Source organism: Amborella trichopoda, chromosome 4, assembly GCF_054954075.1.
Source record: "Amborella trichopoda isolate Santa Cruz 75 chromosome 4, AtrichopodaSantaCruz75HAP2 v2.0, whole genome shotgun sequence".
In the NCBI taxonomy this organism is placed as follows: Eukaryota; Viridiplantae; Streptophyta; class Magnoliopsida; order Amborellales; family Amborellaceae; genus Amborella; species Amborella trichopoda.
The window spans coordinates 57,368,695-57,380,709 of NC_142339.1; the positions used below are offsets into that span (position 1 = coordinate 57,368,695).

The 12,015-nt window shown below is 35.0% G+C and overlaps 1 protein-coding gene across 8 annotated transcripts; it reads left to right on the forward strand.

Moving 5' to 3' along the window:
* The first annotated feature begins 494 nt into the window (after positions 1–494).
* LOC18422418 (amino acid transporter AVT1I) lies at positions 495–9,979 on the forward strand. 8 transcript variants are annotated; one of them, XM_088865980.1, is made up of 4 exons: positions 495–687; positions 4,590–4,971; positions 8,442–9,049; positions 9,149–9,979. In XM_088865980.1, exons 3-4 carry the CDS (start codon positions 8,489–8,491, stop codon positions 9,659–9,661), a joined length of 1,074 nt encoding a protein of 357 aa, XP_088722106.1. In that variant the 5' UTR covers positions 495–687; positions 4,590–4,971; positions 8,442–8,488; the 3' UTR covers positions 9,662–9,979. The 8 variants fall into 8 exon arrangements, with proteins under 8 accessions (XP_088722106.1, XP_020521178.2, XP_020521164.2 ...); XM_020665519.2 differs by lacking the exon at positions 4,590–4,971 and adding an exon at positions 6,681–6,798; XM_088865981.1 differs by lacking the exon at positions 495–687 and adding an exon at positions 2,822–4,466.
* The last annotated feature ends 2,036 nt before the right edge of the window (positions 9,980–12,015 follow it).

Below are 12,015 nucleotides of genomic sequence, written 5' to 3' on the forward strand. Positions count from 1 at the left end.
GAGACTATTTTTTAAAAAATTTCCAAAAAAAAAACGATTTATATGCAATCTCCTCAAACTAAAAAATAAATAAGAAATTTTCAATTATATAATGACGACAAAAGTTAGCATTCAATATGGCAATGGGAAACCATCAAAGAAGAAAAAGTCATATTTTTCTTAAATTGTTTTGCAACATTATGTTGGGATCTTAATTTTTGTGGTGCAGAGGGCAGTGAGGTTGCTGTTTAAGAAAAAAATGAAAGTTTCAAACTTTCAACTAATTAAAGCGAGCACATGAACACCGTGTGAGAGAGAAAGAGAGAGAGTAGGTCAATTGAGTAGATAGAAAGAGTTTTAGAGAGAGAGGGGGAGCCTGTAGTCAATTGAGTGACTAGAGAGAGAGAGTTGGAACTTGTAGCTTTCAGCAGACTCCTTGACCTTTAGAATCTGCAACTTAATTCTTAGAACGTGGAGCTCCCTGTATTCAACTACCTCACAGAGAGAGAGAGAGAGAGAGAGAGTTAAAAGCTTTAGCTCTCAATACTCCTCTAATATTTCTTTGAACTAGCACCTGTACTTAAGAACCAGAGAGATTTAAGATGAATGTGGAGAGAAGTGATTATGAGTCACAGCAGTCTGAGTTTGATGGCAAAGGCGGCATAACCTTCGCCAAGGCTTGTTTCAATCTGTTAAACGCTTTGTCAGGTTTCAGCTCTCTCTTCTCTTACTTGGAATTCTCTCCTGCGTTTCTTTTGTCTTTTCAATTTTGCACTTGCTGCTTTATTTCTTTGGTATCTGATGCTCGAAAGACTTCTCTCACCCCTTCTCTCTCTCTAACGCAAAAACAAACATACGTTCATATTATAGACTCTCTCCAACACACATGTATACATTTGTAAATTTAGAATATAGGTGTTAAGGACTTGTGGTCTGATTGAAGTTGGCCCTTGATAGAGTACAATAACATAATAGTGTTAGTATAAATTACTCTAAATAGTTTGGATAAGGATCTAATGATGATGATGTTATAGACACACACATAGATATACAATATGTGAAGGTCTTGGGTTCAAATCCCACATTAATGTTGTTAGAGCCCCTTGTCTCTTTGGTGACATGTTGCTCACGAACATCAAAGTCTTCGGTCCGAATTCCACTTCGACGCCATTGGTGCCCCCAAGAGAGAGAGTGTTAAGGTGCTGTCTCAAAATATGGTGCTAGCTAGGAGTGGCAATGAACTCGGACCCGACTCGTTTCAGGTCTGGGTATGGGTTCAAAAATTGAACCAGACGGGACAGGTTCATATCCAAACATTGGACCTGAAAACTACTCAGGTCTGGGTACGGGTCCATGTGGACCCGACCCGAATAATGTTATTATTTAAATAATATTTAATATATAATATTTCAATAATATTTAATTAATATTCAAATAAATATATACATGGATGTAGATTTAATAATATTTAATTAATATTCAAATAAATATATAATATTTAAATAAATATAGTTATATATTTTAGTTATAACATAATACTTAATTACAAAAATATATATTTTTTAATTTTTTGGTCGGGTCGAGGTTCTATAATTTTTTTGGGCCCGCGTTCGGACCGGACCCAACCCGACCGTTGCCACCCCTATGGGTCTGCTAGCCTTCATTTCGACGGAAAGCAAGTTAACATAGCTCATAGTCTAATATTCATGAAGGGACATCCGCTGTCGGTAATCTCCATGTACAGTGGATATGAAGCGTTGGTTTTGTAACGGACCGTGACAGCTTCTAATTGCGCCGAAGGCTTCATCTTTATCGTCCGTGGAGGAGGATGGACGATGGATGCTCCTTTTCTAAAGACCTTTGTTAACATTTTACTTAATGCAATGATGGCGACCATGACTTGTTACGTTGACTCACCTAGGTGGCTCGAACACCACATTCTGGTGATAATTTCCAGGTCTCTCTTATTGTTTATTTTTTCTCTAATTTTTTTTTTTTTTTATTGTTATTGGTTTTTCCTTTATATTTTCCCTTATGTTTTTCGATAGTTTCACGATGTAGTGTTGCAATTGTTTGTTCTCAAAAAATGTACTTCTCTGTTGGCTAGGGATGAATATTCCATCTCTACCCTTTCTTCTATGTTTCTCTTCATATTTTTGAGTGGCATGGTTTACTCTTGTGAGAGCACACTGTACACTTACTTCCCACAGTAAAAGAGTGTCTTATGAAAGAAAAATTTACATAAAGAGTTTGATACATTTTGAGAATCACCACGTAAGTAGTCTTTCAAAGAACAAGTTGAATTTTAAGTTTATGAATACTTAGATCTGCTAAAAAATACTCGACCTTCGTTCAAACTCGGGATGTTATTTTTTCAAGCACCTATATAGTGGGTATAGAATTGTGTTCTTTTTTCTTTTTTTTCTTTTATTGGGGTTTGGTTGGTTTGGTGAGGAGGTTAAGGTTACATCCACAAAATTTGAAGCCCCAAAAATACTCCAAAAATATGATTTTACCCAAGGGAATGAATGAAAAATACTCCAAAACTATGATTTTACCCAAGGGAGTGAATGACTAATGTGGTCCAGTGGATCATATAATCTTTTGGCCATATTGTTTAGCCAGGGCTTATGAAAACATATTTTTGTTTTTTGAAAACTTCATTTAATAATCTGAAGTGTGTGGTTTATATACGATTGTAATCTCACTTTCAGAAGTAAAGTCGTGGTATTCTACACCATCCATTTAATTTAATGGTATATATTTGACATGTCTTTAAAGATGATTAAAAAGTAACATATTTTTTAAGATAGTATCAAATCTAAACTATCCAAATAAAATAGATAGTACAGAATACTACAAACTTAGTTCTACAAGTAAGGTTACAACTTTATACAAACTTTTTTCTTATCTTAAATAACTGAAAAAGGAAAAAAAATTATGCATCTCTCTCTATATATATGTGTGTGTGTGTGTATGTGTGTGAGTTTTATTTAACTTTTCTCTCTTTTATTTTGGGTAATTGGATTGCATCTAATCTAATGGTTGTGGTGTTGTGGAAACTTTATTCGTTTAAAGGGATTAAAACCTTTTTGTTTAGAGAGAGAAAGAGTGAGAAAAAGATAGAGAGATTGGGCTGCAATTCGGTTTTCTCTTGAGAGCTTGGTATGTTCTTTTTTAGAGAGAGAAAGTGAGCAAAAGGCTTGAACTCCATTGTGGGTTTGTTGTGTACCCTGCTTTAGTAAAAGAAAGTGTTAAAGAGAACCCATTTTTGGGTATTCTTGAAGCCTTGTTTTTGGGGCGCAGTTTAGAGTGAGAAAGAGCTGCTGGAAATTGATATTTTGAACTCGATTTCACATTGTAATCTTCTCAAATCAGTAAGTAAAGTCTCGCGCCATTCTCCCATGGATGTGGGTCACAATTTGTGACCGAATTAAACCTTTGTACTCTGTGGACTGAATGTTGTTGTATTTTTTATTTTATGATCTTGCTTTGATATTATGTAGTTTTCATTGCTTGTTTATATTGATATGAATGCATAATAGCTGTGAATGTTATAAAGCCTTGCTGATTTTTCAGTAATCGATCCCAACAGCTGGTATCAGTGCTTAGGGTTTGTTCTTCATTATGTTTGTGAAGAAAGGGTTTTTTTTGCTATTGTAGTTATTTCTTGTATTTTCCTTGAAAATAAAAAAAGCAATGGAATTTGAAAGATTAAATCAAAGTAATTGGCTAATATGGAAAATGATGATAGAAGATTATCTTGTTGGAACAGAATTGGATCGGCCACTTCGAGGTAAGCAGGCCATGCTTGTTGGAATGGAAGATTGGGAATTGGATGTTCTTGATAAAAAAAATGTTTAGTAGCGATTAGACCATGTATTTCACCATCAATTTTATTTGATGTTTGTCAATGTAAAACATCTACAGATCTTTGGCAATCTTTAGAGCAATCTTTTAAGCAACCCTCTAGTGCAAATAAAATGCATGCGATGATAAAATTATTTCTTTTGAAAATGAAAGAAAGTGTTATAATTAGGTCGTATGTGATTGCATTTAATTCAATTTCGACACAATTGAGGTATTTGAAAGTGAATTTGGATGAAGAAGTGTTATGTTTGCTTTTGCTGAGTTCTTTGCCTACTACTTGGGATACCTTGATTACCACTGTGACTAATACAATGGGTAACAAGTTTAATTTAAAAGATGTTCTAGCTTCATTGTTAAATGAAGAGATTAGAAAGACATCCACACAAATGCTTGTCGAATCAAATCAAGCATTGGCAGCAGGAAATAGAGGAAGAACACAATAGAGAGACCAACCCTATGGATTTAATAGAGGCAAATCTCATAGCAAAGGCAGGTCCAAGTCATAAAGCAAGGATGTTATTGCTGGTATTGCAAGAAACATGGTCACACAAGAAAAGATTGTTATGCCAAGGACATGGACAAGGATAGCCATGCCGAAGCAATTACATTTTCATATGGTAAAGATGGAGTCACTTTTAGTATTGCATACACAACATTGTCTATTGCAGATATTTGGATTTTAGACTTTGGTGCTTCATTTCATGTTTGCCCAAAAATGTCATATTTTTCATCCTACACAGATGTGGATGGTGGCTTGGTTTATCTTGATGATGATCGGGCTTGCAAAATATTGGGCATTGGAAATGTTGTTATCAAACAATCAGATGGAAAGAAGTACACATTGAAAAATGTGAGGCACGTTCCTGAGTTGAAGAAAATCTCATTTCAACCGGGCAGTTAAATGACTCTGGTTTCATAGTGACTTTTGAAAATGGGTCATGAAAGAATTCAAGAGGTTGTATGACAATGTTAAAACAGAAAAAAGATGAGAGTCTCTACACTCTTCATGGCACAACTCAAAGGAATGATGCTACAGAGAAGATCTTTGCTGCAGCTAGTAAGCATGAGAATACACAAATTTGGCATAGCCATTTGGGTCATCTCAGTGAGCATGGTATGAAGGTATTGTAAATTCAAAATCTTATTCGTATTTCTGAGCATTCCTTTCTTGATTTTTGTGTTCATTGTGCCATGAATAAGCAGCGTATAGTTAGTTTTAAAATAAATGAAACTCATAGAAAAAATAAAGCATTAGAATTGATTTATTCTGATGTTTGTGGCCATGTTAATGTTAAATCTTTTGGTGGAGATTCTTATTTTGTCACTTTTTTAGATGATTGTTCTAGAAAGTGTTGGTGGTATCCATTGGCATCTAAGGATCAAGTTTTTGAACTTTTCAAGGTTTTCAAAGCCAAGGTTGAAAAAGAAACAAAGAGATTTATAAAATGCTTGCAAACTGATAATGATGGTGAATATTGCTCGAATGCTTTTAATGATTTTTGTAAAGAGAATGACATTCGCAGAGTAAGGACAGTTCCTGGGACACTACAATAAAATAGTGTCATTGAGAGGATGAATATGACCATCATTGAAAGAGTAAGAAACATGTTATCACAATCTGGTCTTGGTAAGCAATTTTGGGCTAAAGCTGTTAGTACATAGGTATATTTGATCAATAGATCTCCTAGTGCACCCTTGAATAGTGACATACCTGAAATTCTCTAGAAAGGTAAAAGTGTGTCATATGAACACTTGAGAACATTTAGGTGTGAAGATTATGTTCAAGTGCCTAGTGAAAGTAGAGCCAGGCTGGATGCCAAGTCAAGAAGATGTGTTTTTCTTGGGTATGGTGGTGATGATAGAGGTTATAGGATTTGGGATCCTATTGCAAAGAAGACTATTAGAAGTTGAGACATTCTCTTTAATAAAAATGCAATGTTTGCTGAAAAGAAGCAAAAAGAGTCAAAACAAGAAAGGCTTATTGTGGATATACAAGAACCAAATCTCATTGTTTTACCACGGCAAGTGCAAGAGAGTCAAGTTCAAGCTCAAGACAATTTTGATGTAGGTGATGCTAATTATGAGAATGATACTGAATTAATTCAAGATGAAGAATAGCTGCCAGTTACACCTGAGCTAGAATTGAGAAGATCCACACGCCCTCACAAGCCCATACAAAGGTATTTTCCTTCCTTATACTTTGTATACCGATAGTGGTGAACCTGAGTCTTTTTAGAAGGCTGTTTATTACCCTAATGTTGACATGTGGCATAAGGCAATGGAAGAGGAGATTGATGCTTTGCATAAGAATGATGCATGGGAGTTGATGGAACTTCCACATGAGAAGAAAGCATTGAAGAATAGGCGTGTATATGCTATTAAGTGGGAGGCAAATGGTCTTATGCGATATAAGGCCAGACTAATGGTAAAAGTTATGGGAAAAAACCAAGTGTTGATTTTAATAAAATTTTTACTCCTGTCGTTAAGCATAGCTCTATTAGAGTTGTTTTATCTTTGGTTACTAACTTGAATTTAGAGCTAGAGCAACTTGATATTAGAAGTGTCTTCTTGCATAGTAATCTTGATGTAGAAATTTATGTGTCAACTTGAAGGTTTTGATAACAAAACCCTTCCTAACTTGGTTTGCAAGTTGAAAAGGGATTGTATGGTTTAAAACAAGAATCTAAGCGATGTTATAAGAAATTTGACAATTTTATGCTGGGTGAATGTTATTTTATATGCGATTTTGATCATTGTATATACTTCAAGGGTTCAGCATATGATTCTTTTACTGTTTTGTTTATTTATGTTGATGATATGCTTGTTGCTAGCAATGATCTGAGTGAATCAAGTGTTTAAAGCTTGATATGTCCAAGCATTTTACCACCAAGGATCTTCGACCATCCAAGAAGATTTTGGGCATGCACATCTATAGAGATAGAAAGCAAGGTAAGCTTTGGTTAAGTCAATCTGAATATATTTCTAAAGTTCTTGAGTGCTTTAATATGATTGACTGTAAACCTGTTTTTACCCCATTAGTTGCACATTTCAAGTTGTCTAAAAAGGACTCTCCAATAAATGAGGTAGATATAAGTAAGATGAAGAATGTTTCATATACTTCCGTAGTGGGTAGTTTGATGTATGCAATGGTTTGTACTAGACCTGACAATGCCCATGCCGTGGGAGTTGTTTCCAGATTTATATCTAATCCAGGTTGGGAACATTGGCAAGCAGTTAAGTAGATTATTCGGTATTTGAAGGGGACACGAAATGTATGCTTGTATTTTGGAAATTCATCATTACAAGTTGTTGGTTATGTAGATGCAGATTATGCAGGAAGCCGTGATACTAGAAGGTCTACCACTGGATACATTTTCAATGTTGGTGGTGGTGCAGTCAGCTGGATGTCAAGGTTGCAGGATATTGTTGTCTTGCCATCAACTGAAGCTGAGTATGTGGCATTGATTGAGGCAGCGAAGGAAGTGATTTGGTTGAGAAGGTTACTTGGTCAGTTTGGGATAAAACAGGATAAATATGTTGTGCATTGTGATAACCAGAGTGCGATTCATCTGGTTAAGAATGCAGCTTATCACTCCAGGACAAAACATACAGAGGTTAGATATCATTTTATTCGGTTGGCCCTTGAGCGTAGAGATTTGCAAGTAGACAAGATTCACACTGAGAAGAACATTGCCGATATATTGACAAAGGTTGTCTCAACTAAATAGAATATGATGTGTAGAAAACTTTCGGGGTTGGAGGAGACGTAACTTCGACTGGATGGAGAGTGGCACATTGGTGATTATTTTAGATACTTTGTTATTTGTCTTCAAGCCAGAGATTGTTACATGTGTGTAAACAAATCACACATGTAGGAGTTTTATTTAACTTTGCTGTCTTTTATTTTGGGCCATTGGATTGCATCTAATTTAATGGTTGTGGTGTTGTAGGAACTTTACTCTTTTAATCCATTTGTTTAGAGAGAGAAAGAGTGAGAAAAAGATAAAGAGATTGAGCTGCAATTGGTTTTTCTCTTGAGAGCTTGGTATGCTCTGGTTTAGATAGAGACAGTGAGCACAAGGCTTGAACTCCATTGTGGGTTTGTTGTGTGCCCTGTTTTGGAGCCTTGTTTTTTTAGCTCAGTTTAGAGTGAGATAGGGATGCTGGAAATTGATATTTTATACTCGATTTCACATTGTAATCTTCCCAAATTAGTAAGTAAAGTCTCGCGTCATTCTCCCGTGGATGTAGGTCATGATTTGTGACCGAACCACGTTAAATCTTTGTGCTCTGTGGATTGAATGTTGCTATATTTTTCATTCCATGTTCTTGTTTTGATATTATATAGTTTTCATTGCTTGTTTATATTGACATGAATGCACAATAACTGTGAATGTTATAAACTCTTACTGATTTTTCACCAATCGATCCCAATAATATATATATATATATATATATAGATAGATAGATAGATAGATAGATAGATAGATAGAGAGAGAGAGAGAGAGAGAGAGAGAGTTTTTGTACTCTTTCCTTGCAATTGCAAAGCTTTTGATGAGGCTGTAATGTCATATCTCTATTTGCTTAATCAGGAATTGGGATATTAGCAGTTTCATATGCATTATCAGAAACAGGGTGGATGAGCTTACTGTTGCTAGTGCTTGTAGCCATCATAGCTGGCTATACTGCCTCACTTCTCATCCGATGCATGCAAGTGGATCCGAAAATTCAAGCCTACCCCGACATCGCCAACATTGCCTTTGGCCATAAAGGAAAAATCTTTGTGTCAATAGCTCTATGCCTCTCAATGTACATGATTGCAGTGGAGCAACTGATAATAGAGGGTGACAATTTGGAAAATATGTTTCCCAATATCAGTTTAAGACTTGGACAGTTAAAAATAGAAGGGAGAAAAGCTATTGTCCTCATATCTTCCTTGATAATATTACCCACTGTTTGGCTAAGAGGTTTGGGCCCTCTAGCTTATGTCTCAGCTTGTGGGTTTTTGGCCCCTATGCTTATAATGGGTTCAGTTGTTTGGGTTGGCTTGTTTGATGGGGTTGGATTTCATCCAAGAAAAAGGCTTTTTAGTATTAATGGTTTGCCCACAACTGCTAGTATTTTTGCATTTTGCTTCTCAGCACATGGAGTTCTCCCCACCATTAGTGCCTCAATGAAAGACAAGAGCAAGTCCATGAGAGTAAGCTTTCATAAACTCAACAATTAAGTTTGATTTGGTATTTAAGTGTGAGAAAAGAGAAAATACATCATAAAATAAACTTCCCTTTTATTGATGCAGGTGATAATTGTTTGTTTTACAACTGCTGCTTTGAGCTATGCAATAATGGCGGTATCAGGGTACCTAATGTATGGACAAGAAGTAAAGTCTCAAATCACTTTGAATCTTCCAAAAGGAAAGGTCAGCTCCAAGATAGCTATATACACTATCATCACAATTCCCATTGTGAAATATGCAATAATTGTGACCCCAATTGTAGTTGCAGTAGAAGAGGCAGTCCCCATTTGCAAGAGAATAGCCTTGAGCCTTCTGTGTAGAACAATGTTGGTGGCTAGCACTGCGATAGTGGCTATCACAGTTCCATTCTTTGGGTATTTGTTGGCCTTGGGTGGATCAGCTCTTAGTAGTACCTTGAATTTCGTCTTGCCATGCCTTTTTTACTTGAAGATCACTAAGAATTCAAAACATGGAAAGGTGGAGTTGGGGATCATAGTGGGAATTGTTGTCATGAGCTCCATTGTTGCAGTTCTAGGGACATATACATCTATGAAAAGGATCTTGCAACATCTATAAATATCTATGCTAGGTTGTTTGAGAGGTGATTGCGCTCGGATTAGCTATAAGTTTGCAAACTTCAGTAAGATTTTATTTTGTCTTACTACATGGTTTATTTTGAGATTTTACCTTGCTTTGTGCAATTACATCATCTACCCCTTAATTGTAATTTCAAAGGGGACAAGTAAATGTAAAGAAAAAAAACTCTACAAAGGAGGAAAGCCAGGCAACATATACAAACCAGGATAGATTTTTTATGCTTTTCCTCGATCAAATAGGTTGCAAAAATAAAAGTTATGAATATAAAACCCAATTTATTGGGATGCATAGGCAAAATTCATGTCTTATCCATTAATTTTTAGATGTTTGGCAATGTTTCTTCTACCATGGACGCACATGAGAATGTTAAATTTCCTCATATTTGCAAAATTAAGAGAAATTTACACGGATATCCTATTCAAAAATTGTAATTATAAAAAAGTAATGATCCTATAGGACCCTCCTCCACCTATGTGTGTGAGACCCCAAAGGATCACCATTAAATTTGGTACGGATATCTAGAAAAGTTCTCACATGGGTGTGGGACTTGAGTTTTTTAGAGATCTGTGTTAATTTAATGGTGATCATTTGAGGTCCTATACATATGGGTTGAGGAGGGTCCTATAGGATCATTTCTCATTATAAAAATCGCCCTTAATTTTTGTATATTATGTGCATGTCCCTTTTTTCCGTCTCTTTCCTTATTCCAATTTTACCTCTAACTCTAGAGATTGAATATTTGAAGTCACAAATGACTTTGGATTTTCAATGTCCACAGTTATTGTTTTTTATTCACTTCGGATGTTGAAAATTTGAAGTCATTTTTTATTTCAGATTTTCAATATCGAAAGTTGCATTATAATTAAGATTTCAAATCAACTTCAGATATTCAAAAGCCAAAGTTAAGTGTGACTTTGAATTTTCAATATTCAAAGTGAAAAATTGCTTTAAAAAAAATATGTTCAGATTTTAAATTTTAGAAGTGATGGTAAAATTGGAAAATGAAAAAAAGAAAAAGACTGACAAAAGGGATACACGCATAATATACAACTAAAATTAGAGGATTTTCATAATTACAATTTTTAAATGAGATGTACAGGTAAATTTCTCTAGAATTAAATGGATAATAAACCAGGTGAGATGACTAGCCTATGGTCCCCACTTGCAAGCTAATAAAATTAGGATTTTGGGAAAAATATGGGTCAATCGGCCCTAAATCTTGCATTCATGTCAATAAAGTATCACGAAAAAATTTGAGGAAAAATGAGTCCACCATTCTTGGTCCCCCATTTCGTCGCTTACGTTCAATCATGGTGGTCCAGCCTATATTGTGCTACAGGCCGATCGGCTCATAGAATCAACTCCCAATAAAATGATAATGCATAGTACACTAATTTCTTTACAAATATTTTAATGTTAGACTTGACTGAAACCTGTTTGAAACATTAAATTAAAGAACACTATTAGGCAATGGAAAAAGGCATAAAACCTAATTTGAGTAACTAGCTTAAGCTCGATGGAAGGCATTTTGTCCGAACATGGAGATTGTTAATTCAAAGGAAGTCTATCACAAAAACCACTGTTCTACCTCACTATACATCTATAATACTTAGAACTTCATTGAAATATCCAAATTACTTGGAAACTAATCAATCGATTAATGTGAAACTTAGTCTAAATAGACCTTCTTCATTGTAGTAGAGTCTATTTGCAAATTATAGATGCTCAAAAACTTCAAATTTTTTGGGAAAATATTATTAAAATGGTCAAACCACTTTAAAAAATCAATGAAGTGGTTAAATAAATAATTTTACCAACAAAGTGGTTGTATTTAAAATCGCTTCATTTAGATACCTCCTCAAATAATTTATTAAAAATGTCTAAATTTCCGTTGTGTTGTGTTTGTAGCCTTAAATACGCAAGGGCATTGTGTCAATGAGATCCACTTAAGTCACTTGATCCACATGAACTACTTGAGTCAGTTACCAAATTGAAAACATGTTTTTCCTTAAAAAGATTCTTGTTCTAGGTTTGAAACCACGAATGAGAAGGGGAATTTAGGTAATTCAATCCTAGTGAATCAAATCAAAAGATGTAAATATCCTGCTTGTTCCAGGTCGCTAACCCAAAAAAGGAGAAATTGAACATTTTAAAAAGTTAATTTATGAGAAGTTGTTACACGGTCCGTAAAAATTTTCTTGAGCTTTTAAACCAATCAATAATACAATTCCATTTCATCTAACAATTAAGGATGATTGTGATTCCATAGACTTTCTCAAAAAATAGGTTCTTCTAAGCCCATTTTACTCACGCTTGGAATGCGGATATCATAA